The sequence below is a fragment of the Camarhynchus parvulus genome, chromosome 3 (assembly GCF_901933205.1).
Source record: "Camarhynchus parvulus chromosome 3, STF_HiC, whole genome shotgun sequence".
Taxonomy (NCBI): Eukaryota; Metazoa; Chordata; class Aves; order Passeriformes; family Thraupidae; genus Camarhynchus; species Camarhynchus parvulus.
Window position 1 is genome coordinate 55,466,763 of NC_044573.1, and position 23,663 is coordinate 55,490,425.

At 39.6% G+C, this 23,663-nt stretch overlaps 1 protein-coding gene across 2 annotated transcripts in view; it reads right to left on the reverse strand.

The window, feature by feature from the left end:
• MTHFD1L (methylenetetrahydrofolate dehydrogenase (NADP+ dependent) 1 like) overlaps positions 1-23,663 on the reverse strand; it is a 145,406-nt gene that overhangs the window by 82,070 nt on the left and 39,673 nt on the right. For both annotated transcript variants that reach the window (XM_030945820.1, XM_030945821.1), the window contains 4 exons: positions 22,756-22,832; positions 18,435-18,575; positions 11,807-11,875; positions 4,412-4,523 (listed from right to left, as the gene is read on the reverse strand). In XM_030945820.1, coding sequence (XP_030801680.1) covers positions 4,412-4,523; positions 11,807-11,875; positions 18,435-18,575; positions 22,756-22,832 — 399 coding nt within the window. The remainder of the gene's footprint in view (positions 1-4,411; positions 4,524-11,806; positions 11,876-18,434; positions 18,576-22,755; positions 22,833-23,663) is intronic.

Sequence of the window (23,663 nt, forward strand, 5' to 3'; positions counted from 1 at the left end):
TGAAATAAAACTTTGTATGTACTGAAGAGATACTTACAACAGCTAGCATCATTAGCTTACTCTAACCAGCAGAGTACCAACACAATAAAAAGAGTCAATTACTTGGCTTATAAAAATTTACTGCGTCTACAAATTCTTTCCAATTACATCAAGTGTACCAACTAAAGAAAGGAACAGAAAGTGGACTTTTCTTAAGTCAGCAACAGTTTGCAATAATTCCCCTCCTGTCACCTGATAAAAAACACCAGGACAAAGCTGCCCAGCACAGCATGCTCTCAGCATCGGATGTGATATGGCTATTGGGAGTAGCAAAGAAAGCAATCGACAACCATAAAGTCCAAACCTCAAAAACAAACTTGAGAAGAACTTTGCTTTAGGATTCCAAGGACCTACTCATGCTTCACTTGTCTTCTGATTTACAATAAACCCTCTCTTCAGCTGAACACAGAGGGATGAAAGAGATGGATAGGGCAATCTGTGGAGTTGTATAGTGCAACAATTTCTGACAGCTTAGGAAAAGCCCTGAATTCAGAGAGCCACAAAACTCTACAGTTTGTAGGATGTGATGATAGGTACATTTGCTGTGCCTCAGTGTGGGTGCTCCCCATGCAGGAGCTGCCTGCAGCCCTCCTCAGTGGGCCGCCCCTGATCGCAGCAGGGCCAGGGAGAGTGGTGCTTCCCAGCAGGGAAACACCAAGAGGCCAAGAGGACAAACAAGTGCAAGCCAGGCAGTGGCAGCTACAGCATGGCACTTAAAGCTCAGGAGCAAAACTCATACCAAGAACTCAAAATTAAAGCAAAAAGGCTGAATTATTGGTACACAGCAACAAGGCTCAGGAAAGAGAGAAAGGAAAAGATGAGCTAAAAGGCTTAAGCTATTTAAACCTAATCAAGACCTGTGCTTCACTTGGATATCTGAAACTGAAGCAGGGAATGCCTTCAGTTAGGGAGAGTTCACAACAGGACTCAGTGGTTAAACTTCATTTATATTTTCTTTAAAGCAGACTGCCTTCATCGCTGTTACCTGACACTACTCAAAAGGCACAGCATGATGCCATTCCAGCTGAAAAGCAAGCACAAGAAACAGGCAATGCAAGGTAGAGAGAAAAAGTAAGGTTTAAAAATAAATTTTAAAAGAACATTTTGAGAGGGTTTCTTTTATTTCTTTTTTTTTTTCCCTTTGGCCATAGCACATGGTCACACAAGTAATTGGATCTTCACAACAGATTGGTTCCTCACTGCTGGCTGTCCCAGCTCACCCTCTCCTGCACCAGCTCTGGTGTTTTTGTGACTCTGGGCTGAACTGCTTCTGTGTTAAGTCAGCAGAAAACCAAGCCAATAAAAAAGGCAATAGCTTTCTGCTGGGATGTCATGCAAAAACAGTTGAGCACAGGCTGAGAGAGGAGACAGGCTTAGCTGCCCTGGCAATGCAGGCTCAGTCTGGTCAGCTAGTGCAGCCACAGTAGCTTTACTGGCACTTGAAAGCTCCAAATGAGGCTTTAATACTATAAATATTTATTTCAGCAAAAACACCATCTTATGTGGCATTATCTCATCTTTCCCCCTGTCACACAAAGCTGTTTGCCCAGACACTGTCTGTTGAGGGGGAAGGAAAGGGCTTTTTTTTGTTGCAGTTGTTTTCAATCGAGACCAAGTCTCCAGCTCAGCTTGTCACGTGGCTCTGGGAGCAGGTGTGCTGGTGAAACAGAGGGGCTGCAAAGGACTGGAAACAGGCAGCTGGAGGAAGGAGGGTGCTCAAACCAGGACAGAGACTTAAAAGTCTGTGTTTGTAAAACTGTGTTGCAAATTCAACCCATGCTATTCTCCTTAGTACTGTCCACACACTTAACAAGAAATTCTGCTCTAAAATAAATATGGTGTAAGAGAAAAAAAAAAGAATAAATAAAAAATAGATATAAACACTAAATATATAAAACAATAAATATATGAATTATATATTCTCTGTATCATCATCCCATCTCACAGTGAGTGAGCTAACATATGTACATTAAGATATTGATTCTACTATTCAGGAAAGTAATTTAATTGCAGAATATGTCACAGATTTCTTATGTTCCTGCTTTGCATGCAGCTGAGAGTAATCTCATAGCCTGGGGTCCCCCAAATGTCTCTCTCAGCCACACGGTTCTGCAAGATACCTTACTCTACTCCTAGCACCTTTTGAATTCTTTCCTGAGCTTATGCAACCCAGCGGCATGGCAGGGCTGTAATGGCTCATACAAGATTTAATGGGTGCTAGATCTAATGCATGAGAACGCTCCCAAAAGAGAAATGTGAAACAGTGAAAACTTCTACTTTTAGCAGGAGTGAATAAACTTACTCAGCTACTTCCCTAACTGCAGCATAGCTGTCCTGCATCCTGGCTGTCTGAATTAGCTACAGGATCAGCTTTCCCCTTGGAATTTCAATGGCCACAGAAGGCTCAGGCAAAACCCTGTGAGCAGGAATGCAGTGGAACTTCTTGCTACCTGCTTTGCTGTGCAGATTCACAAGGCACTGGGCCCTCCATCTGTATGGATGTCATCTCAGTGTGGACTGGTGAGCACTTTGTAGCTGTCATTTTAGACTTCAGTTGTGTAGGGTAGGACAGGATTGGATTTAATAAACCAGTGTTGTCTCTGCCCACGTGCTCTGATTAGTTACCAGAAAAAAAAGTACTTTTTTAAACCATAAAGCTTATGGCAATTACAACCATTAGAACAAATATTTGCACTTGTGACTACCTGCAAAGTTTATTTAAGTAGGCCAGTCTAAGAACTATTGCTTTTAATAATCTAACAAAGGACTACAAATCATGCTGAAGTTCCTGGCTCTGCAGAGCAAAGGCAGTCTTATTCTGAAGCCAGTTTCATGGGGATTTGTGTTCTGTGGAATAGAATCTGAACAAGAGCCTTTAGCTGGCAACACACAAAGGTTTTCCTATATTGAAGCTATGCTGCTTTGTCTCCCAGCAGAGAAACTGGAGCCAAAGACAAACAAAGCAGAAAAGAGCGTTAAAGACAAACAGGTGGATAAGACTGAAAAAAGCACAAGAAATGCAAGGATATGCTCTCTGTGCCTGAGGGACACACTCAATGGAAGAGAATCCAAATCTAAGGCAATACATTTTGGACTCTGAAACCTGGATCAAGACTCAAGACTGTCGCCAGCATACTTTCACTCAACTGATACACAGCTGACTCCTCACTTGAAAAGATTGCACACTGCAGAAACAAAGTCACTTCGCATGGCTTATGAAAAATGTTAGCTACCCTAAATTCTTTTGCTCTTCATTCCACAAAGCCATGTAACAATGGAACATGACCTAATGAAACAGGAATTCAACTGTCATTAAATAAATGTATTCAGAATGGAAAATGTTCTTCTTTGAATGGATGTTTGATCAATAGAGGGAAATAAACAGACCTTTAAGCTGTACAACACTGTAAAAACCAACCCTTTCCTGTATGTAGGTATGACATAAGCATATACATGCATGTTTCTCTACTAGTTTAAGGGGGCTAGCATAATAAACCTCATGTTTCACATTGCTGCATCTTTTCAAAAGCATTGTTCCACAGGTACTCAAACCTGTTCCACAGGCACTCAGACTTCAGCTTTAGGATTAATGTAATCCAACCTCGGTGTTCAGGACTCAGAAGAGAAGGGCTGCAGCAGTGCAAAGGCATCACTACTGCAAAGCTGCAATGCCCCTTTTGTTTAATTCTAAGGTTTAAACATTCACAACAATTTTTATAAAAGTTAGTTCATCATTCAGCCGTGAGTTTATTTTGCCTGCAACTGTAAGATCTGTGTGTCTATTGTTGCCTGTGAAGGCTGAATTCCTAATGTAAAAAGAGTCAGCCCACTCAAATGCTTTCATGGGAACATAAGGGCCTCACGGTGAGGTTTGACAATGCAGCTGGACCAACCAAATGGCTCACAGCCACAAAATGAGGCAGAATCAATCTTTTCTCTACCTTGCCTCTGCACTGGCTCAGGCACACCTGACCTCTGATTTGGCTGAGTTTACTGAACTGGTAGAGAAATAATTAATCAGGAAAAAAAGAATGTTTTCTGTTGGTTTATCAAGTGAGGCCAGATGAATGCTAATAGAATGAACTGGATTTCAATGCAATCCAGTCATTTGACTGGTTCAGCCACCTTGTGGGGAGAACAGGTCACTTGTGAGCCAAACATGGTGACAGGACCACGGTGACAGGACTTGAGACAAAAGGCAGGGTAAGTGAAGAAGTGCTGTTGGCTTATTACACATTCACTTTAAGATTATTTTATACTGATATTAATAATGAAGTAGCATTCTTACCTTTAAATGCTAATTTGACCATTCATTTGCATCACTGCCAATTTACAAACAGATCATAATACAATAAACTGAATATTTACTTACCTACAAATCCTTTCTCTCCAACTAATTTAAGAGCAATTTTATCTGCCAAAACAGAAGAATTTCCATGTGCAATGTTAGCAAAAGGTCCAGCGTGAACAAACACTGGTGTTCCCTGGATAATAAAAATAAAATATATGTAAGTAATTCAATGTATAGACATCATGGTTTAACCCCAGCCAGTAACTCAGCCCCACACAGCTGATTACTCACTCCTCTATCAGTGGGATGGGGGAGCAAATCAGAAGGGTTAAAGTCAGAGTACTCATGGCTTGAGATAAGGCCAATTTAATAGGTAAAGAAAAGACTGCACACACATGACCAAAGCAAAACAAGGAATTCATTCCTGCTTCCCATGGGCAGGCAGGTGTTCAGCCCAGGAAAGCAGGGCTCCATCATGTGTCATCGTTACTTGGGAAGACAAATGCCATCACCCCAAATGTCCCTCCTTCCTCCTTCTTCCCACAGCTTTGTATGCTCAGCATGATGCCACATGGTTGGGAATACCCAGTTGGGGTCAGCTGTGTCTGACTGTGTCCCCTCCCAATGTCTTGCCTACCCCACAACCTGCTTGCTGGTGGGGTGAGAGGCAGAAAAGGCCTTGACTCTGTGCAAGCCTTGCTCAGCAATTACAAAAACATTCCTGTGTTATCAACACTGCCTCCAGCACAAATCCAAAACACAGCCCAGTACTAGCTGATGTGAAGATAATTAACCCTATCCCAGGCCAAACCAGCACATTATGTAAGAAACTCAATAATTTTTCAGACTTATCAAAGTCACAAATAAATCAAAGCACACATAGCAAGGAATGCTATTAGACAATTTAGGGGAATATCTCAGGTGCTTGAGACCTCATTTGCCTGCTTCATTCCTAGAAAGGTAATAAACAGTACTGCAAACCTACACAACTTCCTCACCCCACCTTTTACTAGTTCATGTTTCACATTTCCACAGCTCTAATACTGTGGTGTGCTATTCTGGCACACATCCTGTAACAAGCACCAAATGCAGCACTGCAGATACCCAAGGAAGAGCCCAGCTCCAGCCCTTCTCCAGCCCTGTGTGCTCCTGTTTTCCTCACTGGCTGCTGCAGCCATTCCTGCGCTGGCAGGGGAGCCAGCAGAAGCTATGAGGGACCAGAGTCACAGGTCAAGGAGCTGGAGAGGGAGATGGCAAGTGATGTGCTGGGGTGCAGTGGAGATGCTGACAAAATGGAAAACACATTCACTGCTGCTGGAAGCCTAGGCACAGAGCTGAATTCTCCTGCACTAGACACCACACATTTGTGTTTACACAGAGAAAATCTACTGTCAATTTTCCCTGTGTAAATACAAATGCATGGTGTCTATGTCTAATGGTTTACTCCTTGCCTCTCCTTTCTCTGGTTTAGATTGGTTTTCCAATCTAAACCAGAGAAAGGAGAGGTAAGGAGTAAGCAAATTAGCTGTGTATATGGAATTTGTGAGGTAGAAAGCAGTTCTCAGTTTCCTTCTTATATTTTTGGCAGGGACCCAAAGGAAAGGAGAAATTAGAAAATAAGCATTCTTAGAAAGGGATTAGGATTAGGTGAGATTACATTAACTGCTGTTTTTTCTCTAAAAGAGAATACACAATCAGACAGAAGAATGTCACTTCAGCTGTTGTACTACAAAATAATAAGGCAAACAAATACCTATTGTTGTGTTTATGCATCTTAAAGCACCCAGCTGGTTAAAGAAAAGGTAAGCAGACAATTTCACATTATTTCCATTGATGCTCTTCTCACATTCTGTACTAGCAGATACTGCCAGCCCTCAAAATTTTAGGCAACCTAGCAGGCAACCTCCTTCAAGTTTTGACCAGAAACACCAGTTAAGTAGGACAGTTCTATGGATCAGCTGCAGGGCACATCTAATAGTCCCCTGAACCACAGCTTGGAAACTATTAACCATAAAATACCAGTCGGTTCTTCCTCCTCCTTTCCCCCAGCCACCGGTGTCTTAAGGAAACAACCTACATAGGAAAACCTCTATTTCACTGCTGTAATCTAAGTGGTGTTTTACAGAAAACATGGGCATTTTAGTAATGATGACTAGAAATCATATACAAAAATGATATATCAACAAAAAGCATCTCTTCTTATAGCTTCCTTTGAAGTAATAGAATATAATTAATTGTTTTACTCAGAGGAAAGACAAGCAACTTTTTAGGCACTGCCACATGAACATGCATTGGTTGGGGCTATTCTCCAGGAGCAACATAATTAAGCTACAGCTCAGATAACTCTGCCTCATACATGTTAGAGTAGAAACAGGAGCCAAAAAAGTAAATGAAGGAGAAATCATGCCCTGTAACAAGAGAACTGATGTAGGTCACTATAAACATAACATAGTGCTTACTTAGGGTTAGCTTTTTTTCTTGTTTTCTATCTGCTAATGGACACATACTTCAAAATCAACTGAGATTTTACACAAGTACACAAAAACTTAACATGAACTACATGTGCCTTCAAAGCTTCTTACTTGGGCATCAGACTAATAGATGCCATGCAAAGTATATTATGCTTATCCCAAAGAACTTGTAACAGAAAATCAAATGCAAACAGCTCTCACCAAACTAAGTTGAAGCTTTACTTCTACTTTAATCCAGTATTTGGCATTCAAATAAGTAGGGCCACAAATTTCCAGCTACCAGACTCAAATCCATAAGGTTTATTCCAATTTGTCTTTTATTACTCAGACTAATTTTACTCTTCCAATCCCTAATTTCTTGTGGCAAGGAATCACAGGACTGGTCTTATTAGAGCCCAGAGCACACACTGGGCAGATGTGATGCATGGACCCACAGCCACTGCCAGTGCCTGGGCAGCCCAGCACACACTGCAGCAGCACTGCAAAGAGAGGTGCCAGAAGGGTCTCCTCCTACACTCCCTGTGCTACTGTGCTTCCAAGAGCTCATCCACACAACATGGATAGGAAGGGAATGTGGACTGCAGGATCCAAAATCCAGAATATTGGAAGTCAAGAGGCTCCCATGACTAACTAGAAATCCAAACACACTACAAAATCACTAACATAGACAGATGCTCCCCTGGAGCTCTGAAATCCACCAGAAGGAAAGGAAGAGCAATTGGAATGTTTTTTTACAAGAGCAATCCTGGAAGAAAAGTAGAGTCTAGGTACTGAAGAGAGTGAACTCCAGCAGGACCTTGGGAGCCTCAGGCACACCTTGGAACAGGAACAACAATGTCTTCTCAGGCCAGCTTTAGCGACTGTGCCAGTCCATCTGTCCCACTTATTTTTGCTACACTCTTAACAAACTATATGGAGAACCCAACAGTGGCACAGGGATGCATTCTGCTGACTGCTTTCAGTACAGAAAATATTATTATCCAAGTTTCAGTAAAAGAAAATAAACCCCGAATGTCAATAAATATCTGAAGTTATCTGGCCGCTAGCAGGATGTTTATAATACTTATTACCATTCTTCTCTCATCTTTACTGTGAGTGGCACTTCAAAACTAACACAACAAACCACCCCAGGGCAGCCAGGCTGCAACTACAAAGGGCTGTCCCATAGAGCAGCTGCTCTGTTACGCGTGGTATAAATAAAAGCTGAACATTAAGGGATCAGTCGACAAGAGAACAAATCTGTCATGAGGAACATAGATAAACACTGTGAAATCATTATGTACATTCCAAACAAAGTAATCTCAATTCTACAGCACTGGATATAAGTAAGCTCCACCGAAGTCTGCGGTTATTGTAGATGGAGTGCCCTGTGTCTCCCATTTTCAGATTTTTACTGTCATTCCTGCATAAAACACTTTGTCAATCACTAACACTTTCAGGCAGAATTTCTGGTGGCAGAGTAACAGGACTGTGACAGAAAGCAACCCACCAAGAAACCTCTTTAAAAACCAGCAAATTAAACCACACATCAATTCACATATGAAAAAAAGCACTGACATAAGTTGCCAGTTCAGTTCCACGCAGGACTGACTTATGGTAATTTTTGATTTATGACCTTCTAAGCCTCTTCTCCCGTGCATGCAGACATCCATATAACATTGGTGCAAATCTACTGAGCATGTTGTTCTTCTCCATTTTCACAGGCCCTTAGAAGCAACTCCTCAGACTTCCATGGCTTAACACAATTCCCATCCACAGGCTTGTGGCCAGATCACAGAGGAGTGCAGCTACACTGGCTACTTCTATCTGGCTACTCTCTCTGCAATGGCTCCTTACAGTCACTGCTACCCACAGTCACTATGACTCACAAATTATGTCAAATCAACTGCCAGCTGATTGTCAGCTGTCATCCAGAACTCCTGCTCTCCCTCCTGGCAGTGTTTTTGCCATCTCCCAAAGTGATCTGGACGATCTGCTTTGGTGAACAGTTTCATCCCTAATTGCCAGACAGGTTCATGGCACATTCTGAGCCATATCTGTGTTATCTGCAATAATATTAATCTGTTTTTTCACCACCTATGTGCTGTAGGATTATTTCTAGTTTTTCTGTTGTCAAATTGTGGCGCCTTTGCTAAAGGTCCTTACAGTTTTATGAAGAATTCGTTCTCCCCAAAGGGATTAGGATTATGTTGCCCAATTACTACTGGTAACCTCTTAGGAAACTGAAGATGCTAACTTTTGGATGCTACTTATTAGGTTTATTTCAAGTGTAATGTAGGCTTCAGTTATCCTCATTTCTGATTTGCAATTCACACTGTCATCAGAAAGATGGCATTACCTATAGCAGAAGAAATACTACTACATGTACCACCCCAGGGTATACTAAGATAAATTTGGCTTAAAATCTATCATGCTAGAGGGCTTTAAACTCACAAGTGGATCACTAGAGTACACTCAAGTGTGCAAGGCACAACATCCTCCTTGTTCCTCTCCTTTTTCTTTTTTAAACTGAAGCTATGAAAAGTAGCACCTATGACAGTTTTTCAGATGAAGAATTAAAAATAATAAAGAGAGCTCAAGAGCAGCAACAGCACAGGCAGTAGTAGAGTGGGCCACTGCATCCCCAGGAAGGTGAAGCATTTCCTGGGGTGCATCGGGCTCAGCATCACCAGCCAGGCAAGGGAGGGGATGGTCCTGCTCTGCTCTGAGCTGGGGTGGCCTCACCTCCAGTGCTGGGGGCAGTTCTGGGTGCCACTGTGTAAAAGAAGACATTGAGCCATTAGAGAGTGTCCAAAGAAGGGCAATGAGGATGGTGAAGGGCCTTGAGGTGAAGCCATTTGAGGAGCAGCTGAGGTCACTTGGTCTATTCAGTCTGGAGGAGACTGAGGGGAGACCTCACTGCAGTTACAGCTTCCTTGTGAGGGGAAGAGAAGGGGGAGGCACTGATCTCTTCCCTATGGTGACAGTGACAGGACCTGAAGCTGAGTCAGGGGAGGTTTATACTAGGAAAAGGTTCCTCACCCAGAGGGTGGTTGGGCACTGGAACAGGCTCCCCAGGGAAGTGGTCACAGCACCAGCCTGGCAGAGCTCAAGAAATGTTTGTCTCAGGCTCATGGTGTGGTTCTTGGGGTTGGTGGTGTGCAGGGCCAGGAGCTGGGCTTGGTGATCCTTGGGGGTCACTTCTAACTCTGCAGGCTCTGTGATTCTACATGAGAGCAATGACACAGCCCGAAAGGACATCAGCCAAAGCACAGCACTATCATGGAAAATATTTAGATAAACTGGGGATCTCTGTTACTTGGATAGGTGACTCATATTAGCCTGCAAGCCAGCAAGTATCCAAAGTGTGACAAAAATTCATCTCTAAGTGGAGGAGTGGAGCATGAAGCAGTCTTCGGAGCTGCTTTGGTTTGCTGTTTTAAAAATAACTTTGTGAGAAGAATTTAGGGGCAAAATGAATCTTTGGGTAATGTGGTCAGGGTCCTGCTAACAAGCAACAGTGTTTGATGAAAGTTGGCAGATGTTTCAGCCATAGCATAGATTAGACTAGAAAAGAATACCACATAAAAGGCAGGAATTTTATTGCACAGAAATGTGAATATAAAGAAATGCAGGGAAAAAATAAATGCATGCATGTCCCAGAACCAAATGCCTATCAATCAAAAGAATCTCTTCTGACATTTATAATTGTCTTTCAGAACACTGCAACAAAACCAACAGATATGCAAAGTGCAAATAGAGCGACTAAACAGTCAGAATCAAAGCTACCTTGTCACTGGTGCTTAACACACACAATGTTATCCGAGTGGTGATTATAATACTGAGCTCTGGCCGTGACATTCTCAATGCTATCTGACCTCCAGCTTCTGCTGTTGGATGTTATTATAAAATTATCACACACACAGACATACATTCTTCAGACAGCCATATGAAAGAACAGGTTTCCTTTGCAGGGGAAAATAATTAAGATAATAAAATAACATAGACTTAAATTCTGTTTTCCTAATATTCCCTGAGACTAGGAAGTTGTCCCCATCCAAACTCAAAAACAAAAATATAGTAGTTATAGTTTCAACATGCTGCAGAAAATGAGACATTTTTATCAACTGGTGATTGCACTGGTATCTTTCTGCATTCTTCAACTTTTCATCATATCAAGAATCATAGTGAAATATTCCAGCTATGTAATTTTGATGGTCAAATGAAAAATATATATACACTCATTTTTCTCCAAGTGCATTTGTTTTCAAAGCTACTTCATTATTTTCTCATTTTTCTTTCTCCTTCTCCCCTTAAATGTTGCTCATCAGTTTCCCATCAAAACATCAATACCAGACTGCCCAGGCACGAAGTTAGCTTGCACTAATTCTACGTTCTTTAAGCTTTTGGAAGAAAGCTCACTAGGGTAGGTGTAAAACATTCCTCTCATAGCCCATGAAAACTTCATTTAGTCCATGAAGGCACTGTGGCAAGATAGGGTGGCTGGGAGGCATCTTTTGAAAATGCATAAACAGCTGAAAGGACCCTCCTGTGACTCTGAATGGCACAAACTGTAATATGGATTACAATGGCTACAGCAAAGCACCTTTTTTCCACACAAAATGCTGGGCTGCGGGAATTGTCATGAGAACATACAAAGAAATACACAAAAAGGACACTTCCCTGTAAGAACAAGGTGGAAATAGTAAATCTGTGACTTAGAAGATGAACCTGCCTCCCATTGTGCTCAGAAGCAGCTCAACAATGCACTGCAGCTTGTTTGCAACAGTAGGTAAAATTATGACTATAGCCAGATCTCAAAAAAGGAAAAAACACAACAAAAATATATAAATGCAGATAGAGTTGAACAGTTAACATAAAGAAATGAATGTTTGCTAGAATGGTTTTATGGATCAGACCCTGGCTTGAATTTTGAAAATCAAGCACAGTTGCTGAAGAGAAGCATGATCAGCACAGTATGGAATTTGAAAGTTGGAGAAGGGCAGGCATCATAAGCCATACTTACCTCCAATGTCTGCATTAGTGTGGGCTTAATTGCATCTTTCATCAAAACTGCCAAAGCACCAGTTACTCCCTAAAAGACAAGAGTCCACATTTTAATGAAGTCAATTCTAAGGTGCAACATTTCCAAGTTACGCTTATAGTTTAAAAATCCTTACAGTTCAAAGCAGTGTTGCAGTGATGCATAAAGAATTTATTTAAATATTACCTCAAGACATCTAAAATTCTGTATTTACAGTGTGTCTGAAACAAAAATTATTTTATTCTGAATATACTTAAAAGGCAACAGGTAACTTCTCTGCCCTATTTCATGGAAAGATCAGAAACAGAATTAAGTGATCAGCATGAGGATGTTCAAGGTAACAAAAGATGGAGTACCAAAGGCCTCTGAGAGCTGAGAAAGCAAGAAGGCAGCAGCTTGCTAAAACTGCCTAAAGAAATGACAGATGTATTTCTTTCATGACAGAATCTACAGCATAAATCAATAGCTAGCAACAACCAGGAAGAGTACAAGACTTGTACAAATATATACATAACAGATGCAGGATGAAAGCAGCCACAGAGTTTACTAGGGGCAGATAAGAAATACATCACAAGATTAAAAGCTAGAGATGCCGTACTGTGATGATGAGATCACAAAAGGAGTTGAGCAAACTCCTGCATTTTGGTTGCAAAAAACATTACTCCTCCCTAAAAATTCTGTTGAAGTATAAATTTCACACTGACCTTAAAAACCTTAGAATAAATAAAAGTCATAACAACCCTCTACACCAAATTTCAATGCTCATTCTAGGGGAAAAAAAAGGCTACAGAGTGTGCACATCACTATCAGATTTTATGAAGAGTGCTATCTAGAAACCACCAGCATATGTTCAAATTTATTCTTGAATTACTTTGATTTTGAGATGATGGTTTTTGTTTTGAAAGAACTAGATCATGGTTCCAAAAAACCACAGTAGTGTTATAAAGAGAGGCTCACAGACTTGCCAGGGAACACACACACACACAAAAAAAAATTTTTGTATTGAAAGAAACATGAAAACCAAACAAAAATCCTAGCTGCTGTAAATTGTTTAAAATGAAGATTAAAAAACATGGGTACAATATCCAAGTTGCCTATAAAGAGATAAGCAATAATATTCAAATAAAGAAAAGCAATAAAAATAGTGCCTTTATAATTCCCAACACAGCGTTTGTCAACTAACCCCAAATTTGAGCATTCAAAGTCTGCATGAAAATTTTGATGGCAACAGATAAGACATAAAAGTATGTGATGGTTAAGTGCAGTATTTTGTAAAATACAATTTTTCCCTTTCTGAGCATCACTTCTGAGCACAGACTTCAGAGGAAAATGATGTAGAATATTTGGCCCCAGATAAAACTGAATTGAAACCAAAATAGTAAAACTGGCTTCTACTGATGCATAGCAAGTGTTTCCTTGGAGGACTGTGAAGCAGACAGAGAGAAGGAGAAGATTTTTCTTTGCACTCTGCATCTCCCACTATTTACAAAACCAATGGATCCACAAAGATATAATATGAGAAGCTGATAGCAAAACAGCATAGTTTTTAATCTACTGAATTAAATTGTTGTTTCTTAAGATGTTGATTTTAGAAGCTAGGATTAAAATGCAAGGAAACATAAGCACTCCAGCTCTTTCAAAATGGTGAGGCTCCACCACCTCCATAAAAACAGCCTGGTGCTATGCTGTTTATATACCCAAATACTCTCATTTCTAGAGAAAAAAAAAAAGCCAAATGCAAAACTTTACATCTGGTCTTTCAAGTGGTCAGCAGCAGGAATAACTACCAGAGCAGCCACGGATCAGCCCTACTGGAAAGAAGACTTGGGGGAAGAAGAAGTGAAAAACAAAATCAGGACACTTCTCCCCCAGCCTCCTCCCCTGCTCAAATCCTGTCTCCTTTGTTTTCTGATGTCTTCATCGATCTGAAAAAAACAGTGTAGTGAAAAACCACTTCCTCTGCATTTGAACTTTTTGGGAGATATTACTTATGCATTATTTCAGAAATACTAGATACACCTTCTGGACACAACAACTCATTTTATCCAAAGCTGAAAGCAAAGAAAAAAAGATGTAAATATACTAGGCATATTTAGTGCCTCCCATGGTTCTTAACCAGGTTTGGTGTCAACAACAGTCCTTAAAAGCTAAACAAACTTTTTTTAGGTTTTCATACCTATCTGACATGACTGAGAACGAAGTTTTCATTTCTTTGTACACTAAATCCTCCAAGTGTCTAATATACAATTCCTACAGCTCACTCCAAGTCCTGGATCTGATTCACAAAGCTGTTTAAGGAATCAGGTTCCTATTTCCAATTCAGAACAGGTAAACTTCTTATAAAAGAATTAGGGGCTTTGACACTTACACACCAATTAAGCTTGTGAGAGCCCAAAGATCATTAGATTTCCACTAACTCACTGTCAGAGGAAAGAAGCAGGGTTCTGAATCAATTGTATACAGATGTTCAACTTTTCTGGGTTCCTTCCTGGAATTGATCACAGGTATTCCTGAAAATAATGCTCCTTCCATCTATCCAGCAGCCATCAGGGCAGGTATGCTCCCCAGGACAGCACAGATCACAGAGCATGTGAATTATACACATGACACAGGAAAGGCAAATTTAGATGAAAATCCAAAATACTTTCAAAGCAACTTCCAGTGGAGCAGTCTCTGAAGTCTATCAAGACTGGAAATGAAAGCCAACACCAGATGACAAGGAAAGTGATTGAAAGTAACTACTATGAAATGAATAAAGGCTGAAGGGCAGAGAAAAACCCTTTTCTTTAGAAGAAAAATAATGAAGTACTTGCAACTTCCCTTCAACTGAAACTATAGTCTCTAACAAAATTATAATACTTTCTGTAATTTCAGTCCTATAACAAAACTAAACCTTAAACCATAATCTGAGAAGAACTGCAACTCCTTTTGTTTGATGTGAACACTGATGTGTACACAATATTTCTGATGAACCAGAGGAAAAAAATCTCACTAGCTGACAGATCATTTACATAAGCAAATATGAAGCTATTTATTTTTTTCTTTTGGTCCCAGAATTACTGAAAGCTAACAGTATGGCACAGCACGTAAGCTGAGAAGAAGTCTTACTTAAAAAAAAATTAGTGACATATTTATTTAATATTTTTCATATCTGCTGAAATACTGATCTTGGGCATATATTCCAATTTAGCTTCACATAAAAATATGGTATGTGTCCATCAGAATTCTACCTCACTGTAAAAGCCAAAAAGCAATTAAGTCTTCAAAACACTGTACAATGAGCACCACATTTTGGCAAAGAGTTCAACATATTCCATTACAGAGGATAGACATTTAATCCATTACTCTTGTGGAAAGAGTCTTCTCAATTCATGAAATATTCAATTTATCTTTTTTCTATTATTCCTAGCCTGTCTCTGCATATGGTTTATATCTGCCAATGTGTATTTTAGGTTTTACTATTGTATTATGATAAATATATTGCATATAAAGTCAAAATTAAGAGCAATTGTATTTTTGTGAAGTATTTTGTGTGTACATCTGGAAACAAATCACAGAGAAAGGTTTAGTGGTTTTGGTGTACATAGATTTCTAAAGACTAAAGACTACTGTCAAATATTTAAACTTGCATAAATTCAATCTGTGTAGGATATAAACAGGAACCCCAGAATTTTTTAAAGAAGATAGGTAGAACTGACTCATTATTCAGGTTGTGTGGTATTTCTCATGATGAAAGTGCCTTTAAAGTTTCTTAGAACTATATGCAATTGCAGTTCTTTGGGCTAAAATGTTCCATGTCGATTGACTATGATAGATTCAAGCTTTTGAACTTGATTTTGTTTTACAAAAATAGAAGTCAAAATTATTTAACCTGGATTGATAGCATTCTAACATCTTGTATAGTGTTCTCCCTTTGTTCAGCTGTCTTGAAATCTTTCCTTACTGTAGAGCTTTACTTCTTCACTGACCCTGACCTGAAAGGAGGATGGAAATTCAGGAGCAGAATAGCTTCACATCAAACCTCTTGATGTGTATGAAAATTTTCCCAAGAAATAAACCTCGGATTATATCAACACAGGCAGCACAAGCTGCAGGGAAGAGGGGAAGAGTAGAGACTGCATTTTAAAGTCTAGAAACAGTAGATTTAGTTGCAAGCCACTCAAACAGACTGACCACCTGTGGGAAGAAATCAGAAAAGCAGACAAAATGCTACATGAAAGAACAGAAATGTATCTTCTTTGTACATATGAATTATGACTTGTTATGGTCTTTGACTATACTTCTCCTGCTGTTGTTTCCAGAGAATTCAACTTTATACCTAAGTTGACTTAGGTAATCTGGTGAAAGTCTATAAGTAGACTTTCACCAGTGCAGTATGGTTTTTCATAAGCTCTCTCCCCCTGTACAAAGTAAGCATTATTTAATTTGGTACAGAAATCACAGAGACCCCACTGCTAATTTCTTTTGACATTTTTAAATCCCAACACCACAGCATCTGATTTCTTCAGCAACATTAGTAAGTCTTTAGAAATGAACAATTGTTCCTGTTCTTCAAAAGAGAAACCTGCACACACAAGAATCAAGCTCAAAAATATCCACCAATTTTGGATGCCTCAGCCTGAGACAACAGAAAATAATTCCTCCTGGTTCAAAGTTCTTGATGGAGTTTCACTCTTTCCATAAATTTCAGTTGTTAAGCTCCCTAGTATTAAACCAGACTGAGGAACGACTAACTCCTTATGTACTGTAAGAATCAGTGCGGACACAGCACCTCATGAATGTTTTGCTAAGAACAGAGGAATGGAGCTCTCCAAAGAGATGCTTTACATCCTTAACCATGAAATCATATTCCTCTTATTCCCATGGTTCTCATACTAGTTTTTAACACACTGCACAACAAAAGAGGTAGGAGCTCCTGCACTTCCCAATCATGACATGCACCCAAGTCTTTCCTGTGCATGGTATGGAGAACCTCCAGAAGGAAAAGAATGCAGGAGCATAGCTGCAGAAGCTCATAACACATGTCCTTCAGACTGTGATGATTTTTTCTTTCTGGGCAGGTTTTGATTTTTTTTTTTTTTTTTATAATACAAAACACTGCTTTAAAGAACAACTAGAAACATATGTTCAGTACAACCAAAACTATCAAATGATTGAGACACTAAGCATAGGAAGTTTGTTTTAAAAAAAGCCAAAGAAAACTGAATTAATAACAGACATTTTGCTGAGCATTACTTTCATTTTAGGGACACAGTGGAAAAATTCTAAAATTCTTTTACCCCAATGGAAAAGCCATTTCTTTCATTCATCAAGCTGGTTAGCATTAAGTGTTAGCAGGTCAAATATTTTGCAGTGCTAATAAATAAAAGTACCTTCATATAAAAGTAGTGTCAAAATTAAAATCATTTACTACAGATGCAGTTTTAATTCTAACACTAAATAATTTTAAAGTATTTGCATATGCCTTATAATGTAACTTATTCCCCATTCCCCTCCATTTGGCCCAGACGAAGTTATACAATTGAAAAGCAAAAGCAAAACTTAAACAGCTAGAATATTAAATGCAGTTCTTCATGTCTCCAGCAAAATTCAGAATAGATTATTTACTTTGAATTTTAATAATGACTGTACTTAGAAATTTTTAACCTTATCTTAATTTCATTCTTAAATCCAGGCACTCTAGATACCATGTTTTCATTTCTTTATTAAACTGGAATCCACTAAGGCTGTGAAGGTGCTCCTGACTTGCGGATTTGCTAACTTTGCTGACAGAGCAGGATACTCATTGCTTTACTCTTTCATTACTCAGTAAGTTTGAGCAGATGTTCACAAAACAGGGAGAAACAGGAAGAAAGAGGAGAAAACATGCAGAGCCTGCATGATACAGGCAGCCATCAGAGATGGGCTGGCATCAGACTGCTTCTGGCATGCAGCTGATTACAAACATCAGCTGGTAGCTTCTGGCTGCACCAGAACCTGCCATACACAACCTCATGTGAGCTTCCAACCACTGTTCAATGACTCACAGCCCAGATACAAGGGATAGAATGTGATTTAAAGAAAAAACATTCTGGTTTTTTTCAGAAGCTGAAGTAGGGAATGAGGAAACAGCAACCAGTGAAGGTAAAGAAGAAAAACAAATTCTAATGACAGATAAACCTGTCCCAAGCGCTATCAGCAACCTTTGAATTAAGAACAGCTTGTTTCCATTCTGATCCGGTGGTACAGGCATTCATGTGGTAACTATCACTGCAACATCTGAGCAGACTCTAAAAGCACAGTAGCAAACATTACCAGCTCTCTCAAATAAGAGCCCGCACTTTGACTCCCTCCAGCACTGAATTGTTTGCCTTAAGAATTGCAGAAAATGATCCAAGTAGGTTATGGAGACCAGAGGCTTTCTGAGCCAGATGTTACCAGAGCTGAAGAATGAGTTCTACATCTTGTTCTCATTCTCAAGCAGGTTTTGGCCCAGAAGATGATCTTTCTTTGATATCTGACTGTGCTGTTCAAAGCAAAATCTTTGGCATATACCTGCCTTTTTAATGCTTCAAGAGGCAAAACAAACATGTCTGAGGTTATTCACAGGTCTCTACAGCACTGAACATACCAAATCCTCTGCTGTTACGGGTTGTCCTTTCTTGTCATTAGCCACCACCATTCTCCCCAGTCTTTCTTTCATATCTTGAAGGCTGGTGGTAAGTGCCAGGATGGCCATAATCTCACTTGCAACAGCAATATCAAACTGAGCCTGTAAAGTAGAAATGAGAATCACGAACCAAATCAAAGTCAGCTGAAATACTACAGGGGATCATCAGGAATAAACTCAGGAAAGATAAATTTCACACTGGCATTCAAACAAGTTCTAAAGCCTTTGAGACTACTTAATGTAGAGTAACTTTATGTACAGACTGGGCAATGAGCTGTGGGAAGGAAGAGCTGCAAAAAGGGACCTGGAGGTCCTGGTCAGTGGCAAGTTGAACAGGAGTCAGCAGTGCCCGGGCAGCCAGGGGAGCCAACCTTGTCCTGAGGGGCATCAGGCACAGCATGGCCAGCCAGGCAAGGGAGGGGATTGTCCTGCTCTGCTCTGGGCTGGGGCAGCCTCACCTCCAGTGCTGGGGGCAGGTTTGGTTGCCATGATACAAGAAAGACATAAAAATATGGGAAAGCATCCAAAGAAGGGCTACAGAAGGGCAAATGGTGACAGACCCTGAGGGGATACCATATGAGGAGCAGCTGAGGTCACTTAGTCTGTTCAGCCTGAAGAAGAGGAGACCAAGGGGAGACCTTGTTGCAGCCTACAGTTTCCTCATGAGAGGAAGAGGAGGGGCAGGCACTGATCTCTTCTCTCCTGACAGGACTCAAAAAAATGGCCTGAAGTTGCATCAGGGGAGGTTTAGATTGGATATTAGAAAAAGGTTCTTTACCCAGAGGGTGGTTGTGCAGAGAGTCCCAGGGAAGTGATCACAGAAACAAGCCTGACAGAGTTCAAGAAGCATTTGGACAATGCTCTCAGGCATAAGGTGTGACTCTTGCGGATGGTCCTGCACAGGGCCAAGTCCAACTTTGATGTATCCCTTTCAACTCAAGATGTTGTATGATTCTGTGAACTTCAAACACTTTATATTCCCTGATTAATATTCTCCATTACACTACATTTATTTGAGGACCAGTGTTGCAGACTGTTTAGGCCCTTGGCTCACATTATCCTTAGAGAAGCTCCCTGAAGGATCAAGAATTTTCTTTCTGTGGCAGAAACAGGAAATCACCAGATGTCTTTTGAGTTTTACTGGCCTGAGCAAAGGAACACTGCATTGTGGAGGGTTTTTAAATTTTTTTTTCAGTAATGATCTCCAACAGGTTTTTATTCTGGTTTCAAAAACATTCTTGTTACATTTGATCATTCTTTTTCTACTGAAGCTCAAAATTAAGAGTTTATGCTGTTAAGTCTTGTGCTTGACCTATGAAAATGTAAAATATATCCCTGCTCCTTTTTTTTTTAATTAAATGAACAAATATGTAAGCCAAAAAGCACAAAGAATTATATGTGGCATCAGTTCTATTGCTCTTGTAGAAACACACCCATACTGTGGAGCATTTCAGCACAACATAAGCAATAGTTTTTATTTTTCTTTAAGAGTATAGATTAGTAGTACTTGTACTAATGCACTATTAGTAAAGCTTAGGCCACATGCTGTCAGAACATAAACAGAGAAGAATAGAAAAGCCACTAATGCATTATGTGATAGGAATGCAGTGTTGGCAGTGATCAAGAACCGCAATTTCTTCGGTAATCTCTCCATCTCCAGCAATTAAAGGCTACATAAAGTTTAGTAACTGACATTCTACTGCTATCTATGTAAGAAAAAAGACCAGGACTGTTTCTATCAGACCTCTGGCAGATGTATCCCATATTAATACCAGAGGAATCTGTTCAAATTGAGAGCTTTGTCTGTTTTTAAGAAGCATCTACATAGAACATACCCCCTACCACTCTTGTGCATTTGCCTAGTACTTTAAGAACTTCTGCCCTTTTTGAACCCACGTTCCTGCTTTTAGTTTTTGACAGTTACAGCCCAGAGCACCCTATTCAGGCTGACCTCTATATACCCACGTGTTTAGTCAAAATGTCTGAAGACACCTGAGCACTTTTCTGCTGTGGACATAGGCAGAGAGTCCTACATACCACAGAAAAGAAAAATAATTCTGTAACTGAGATTTTCAGCATAGTGATTCAAGTGAAATGGTGAAATCACAAAACAGATTTTCTGTATTCTTTGGAAGCAGTTCTAAATGCAATGAACTTTGTTAGCATTGTGATGGCATGGATTCCACTATCTTTTCTGAATTTGAGAATGTCCTCAGTAAATCATTGCAGCATATGTAAGACAAGAAATAAGCCTGAGAAATCTATGTCCAACGCATATAGTGAAATATTTCTCATTTATCAGAATGTTTATTGGAAGACCCCAAAAAAGTTTTTATCATTGTTTCCTTATAAAACCAAAAGGACAGGAAAAACATCCCAGGCAGATGCTCAAAGAGTGACATAAAACTTAATTGAAGAAACAGGCACAAAAGATTGTAGTAGCAGGTGCTATTTTAACTCTAAATAACCTTTATACACCTATGAAGTGCTGACAGAAGTCTTAGCTGCAAAGTCAGTTTTTTATTGATGAAAGGATCCACCCACATGGATTCAATTGCAGGATCAAGGGCATCAGTCATGTAATACTCTTCAGAAACCACAGCATCCCTGTTCATTAAAATGCAGACTTTGGTGCCTGCTGTGCTCTGCCATTTTACACAGGTGTCATTGATTTTAAGAGTGCTAGAACATCACTCCAAATATTCATAAAATGCATCTGTTAGCCATGAAGTCCTGTTTTCTCTGGATCTCTAGCTAGGCTCTGAAATGAGTTTTCCTAACTGCTAACTCTATTTTTTGAGTCACTAAGTCCATGTTAAAATGTGAATGGATATGCATCAGTCCAACGTCTCAATACTGAAAGCATTACTTTTACCTGAAAAAGTACAGAAGCAACATTTGACAGCAATATTGTCAAGTACTACTGTAGAATAAAACAAGTCACATTTAACTCAATAGTACAATTACAGTGGTAAAACACTACACAATAAGGCTGGCAGAACCCAGCTTAAGACTAATAATCATATTGAGTCACTGAAACAAATCTAAACATATGAAAAGGTCTCAAGTGTTGAAGGAACTCACACCAAATATAATATTTTGTAGTCCCAGCCCATTATCAGAAATGACTATTAGCTAATATTGAATTTCCTGTGAGCTGCAGACAGAAAAATTTCTATTTTGTGCATTCAAAACCAAAGTAAGTGAGCGTTTCTAGTGGAAGGAGTCCCTGCTCAGGCCAGAGGGGTTGGAACTGGAACTTTTCAGATCCCTTCCAACACAAACTGCTCTAGGATTTTATGATTTCTCTTTGAAGTTCTTCTCTCCAATTTGGCTTTGCTTTACTTGCTGCAAAAAACACAGCACTATGTTTTGGTCTCTTTATTTAGGCATATGTAAAAGAAAATGTTGAAGAAATGGTAAAGAAAAATTAAATCTAGAACTTCCAAAAATGCAAAAGCCTTATCTCTACCACAAGAACTGTTCACTATCAAAATAGTCAGAACCTCATGAATTTCATGATCCAGAATGTTACATTACAAGATCTTCATCAAATTAAGAGCCATTCCACATCAGCACAATGAATTTACTCCTGCTGACGCTGCTGTTCTATGCTGGGCTGTTTCAGAAATTCATTTACCTACATTACACCAGGAACACTTGTGCAGGTGGTGCTGGGAAAGTCTGGCTTTCAATTTATCAGTAAGTTCTTTAATAAACTTCCATAATCACTCATTTAGTAATGCAGGTTAGCTTTTTACACCACAGAAAAGTAAGCACATACTTATTTGCTGAACTATCCCTTCAAGCCCACATAGCAAAAGCAAGCACATGCTCAAAGTTCTTACAGCACAGATTCCAAAGCTGAGATGCATGACAGGCAAATGAGAACTCTGAATAAAAACCTTATTTTAAAACAATTTTTAAAATGAAATTTAAATGTAATTTGAATTATGTGTGTCCCACATAAATTGTTGCAGAGATTAAAAAAAAATTAAAGTCATACTTTATGAGGGCATAAAGGCATCTTGTCATAGGACAATGTTTAACCCCCAACACATGCAATTTTTAAGTGCTTTTGACACATTGTAGAATATGCATTGGTTTCTGAAAATTCAGATTCAGTTACTCATTAACATGATCAGTTTCTCTGCAAGATTACTATACAACAGCAACAGACATCATTATTGCAATTTAAAATATGCTGAAAGAACTGCAGAAACTCTCTCAGTCTCAAATGCAGAGTCTGTCCAGAATGTGATTTATCAATGCCTTTACATACCTGACGGACAAATCCCTTCTCCGTGTTTGCCTGCCCAACTGTTATTTTGCGCAGGAATCTGTCATTTGTATCCACCACTGAAATAAGGGAATGGCAAAAGCAAAACATGTTAACAAGGACTCAGGAATAGGGGTTTTTCCAGGCATACCTATTGTTACACATATGAGATTCAACTGCTCCAGCAGCGTAACCAGATGGCCACAATTCTGCAGATCAGCACTGGCACAGACTTGGTTGCTCCCTTCTAGTTGATACCATTTGATGACAGGTTGAAACAACTCAAACACAGTTTATTTGAACAGCATTTGAAGCTAACAGATTCTTAGTATTCTAACATACTATTTAGTATTTTACCTACACGAGAAAAATCAGTCTTAGTAGATACAAAGCACCAGATCTATTTCAAATCGCCTGCTTCATCGCTGATTTGTCAAGAACTGACTTTAAGACTGCATGATGTTGGTCAGATTTGGTCAGTTCCTCTTTTAAAGGAAAAAACAGACTATCTTTTTCTTACAGGCTCTGTAGTCCTAGAAATGCTTATATTTGCACCAACCCTAAAGTAAAGGGGGCAAGGTACTCTTGATAAGTTCAGCCTGTAGCTTGGCAATGAACTCAATCTTCTGGTAGATTTGAGTCCTGTTCATTTATAAGTGGAGACTCCAGAGAAGCTGTCAGCACTCAAGATAAGTGAGCTCCTTCCACTTTTCCTGCTGCTTTTGGAAATTAAAAAAAAAAATCTGTCTGCACAGAAAAAGATGACATAATTACACAAGAACAAGAGGGACTTTGAATGTTAATTAAACCCCAGTTCAAGGTTGTGAGTGAGTTGGGAGAAAACCAAGATTTAAGTCACTTTCCCCATTCTTGGGCATTTCCCTTGGGCTGTTGTAAATACCACACATATC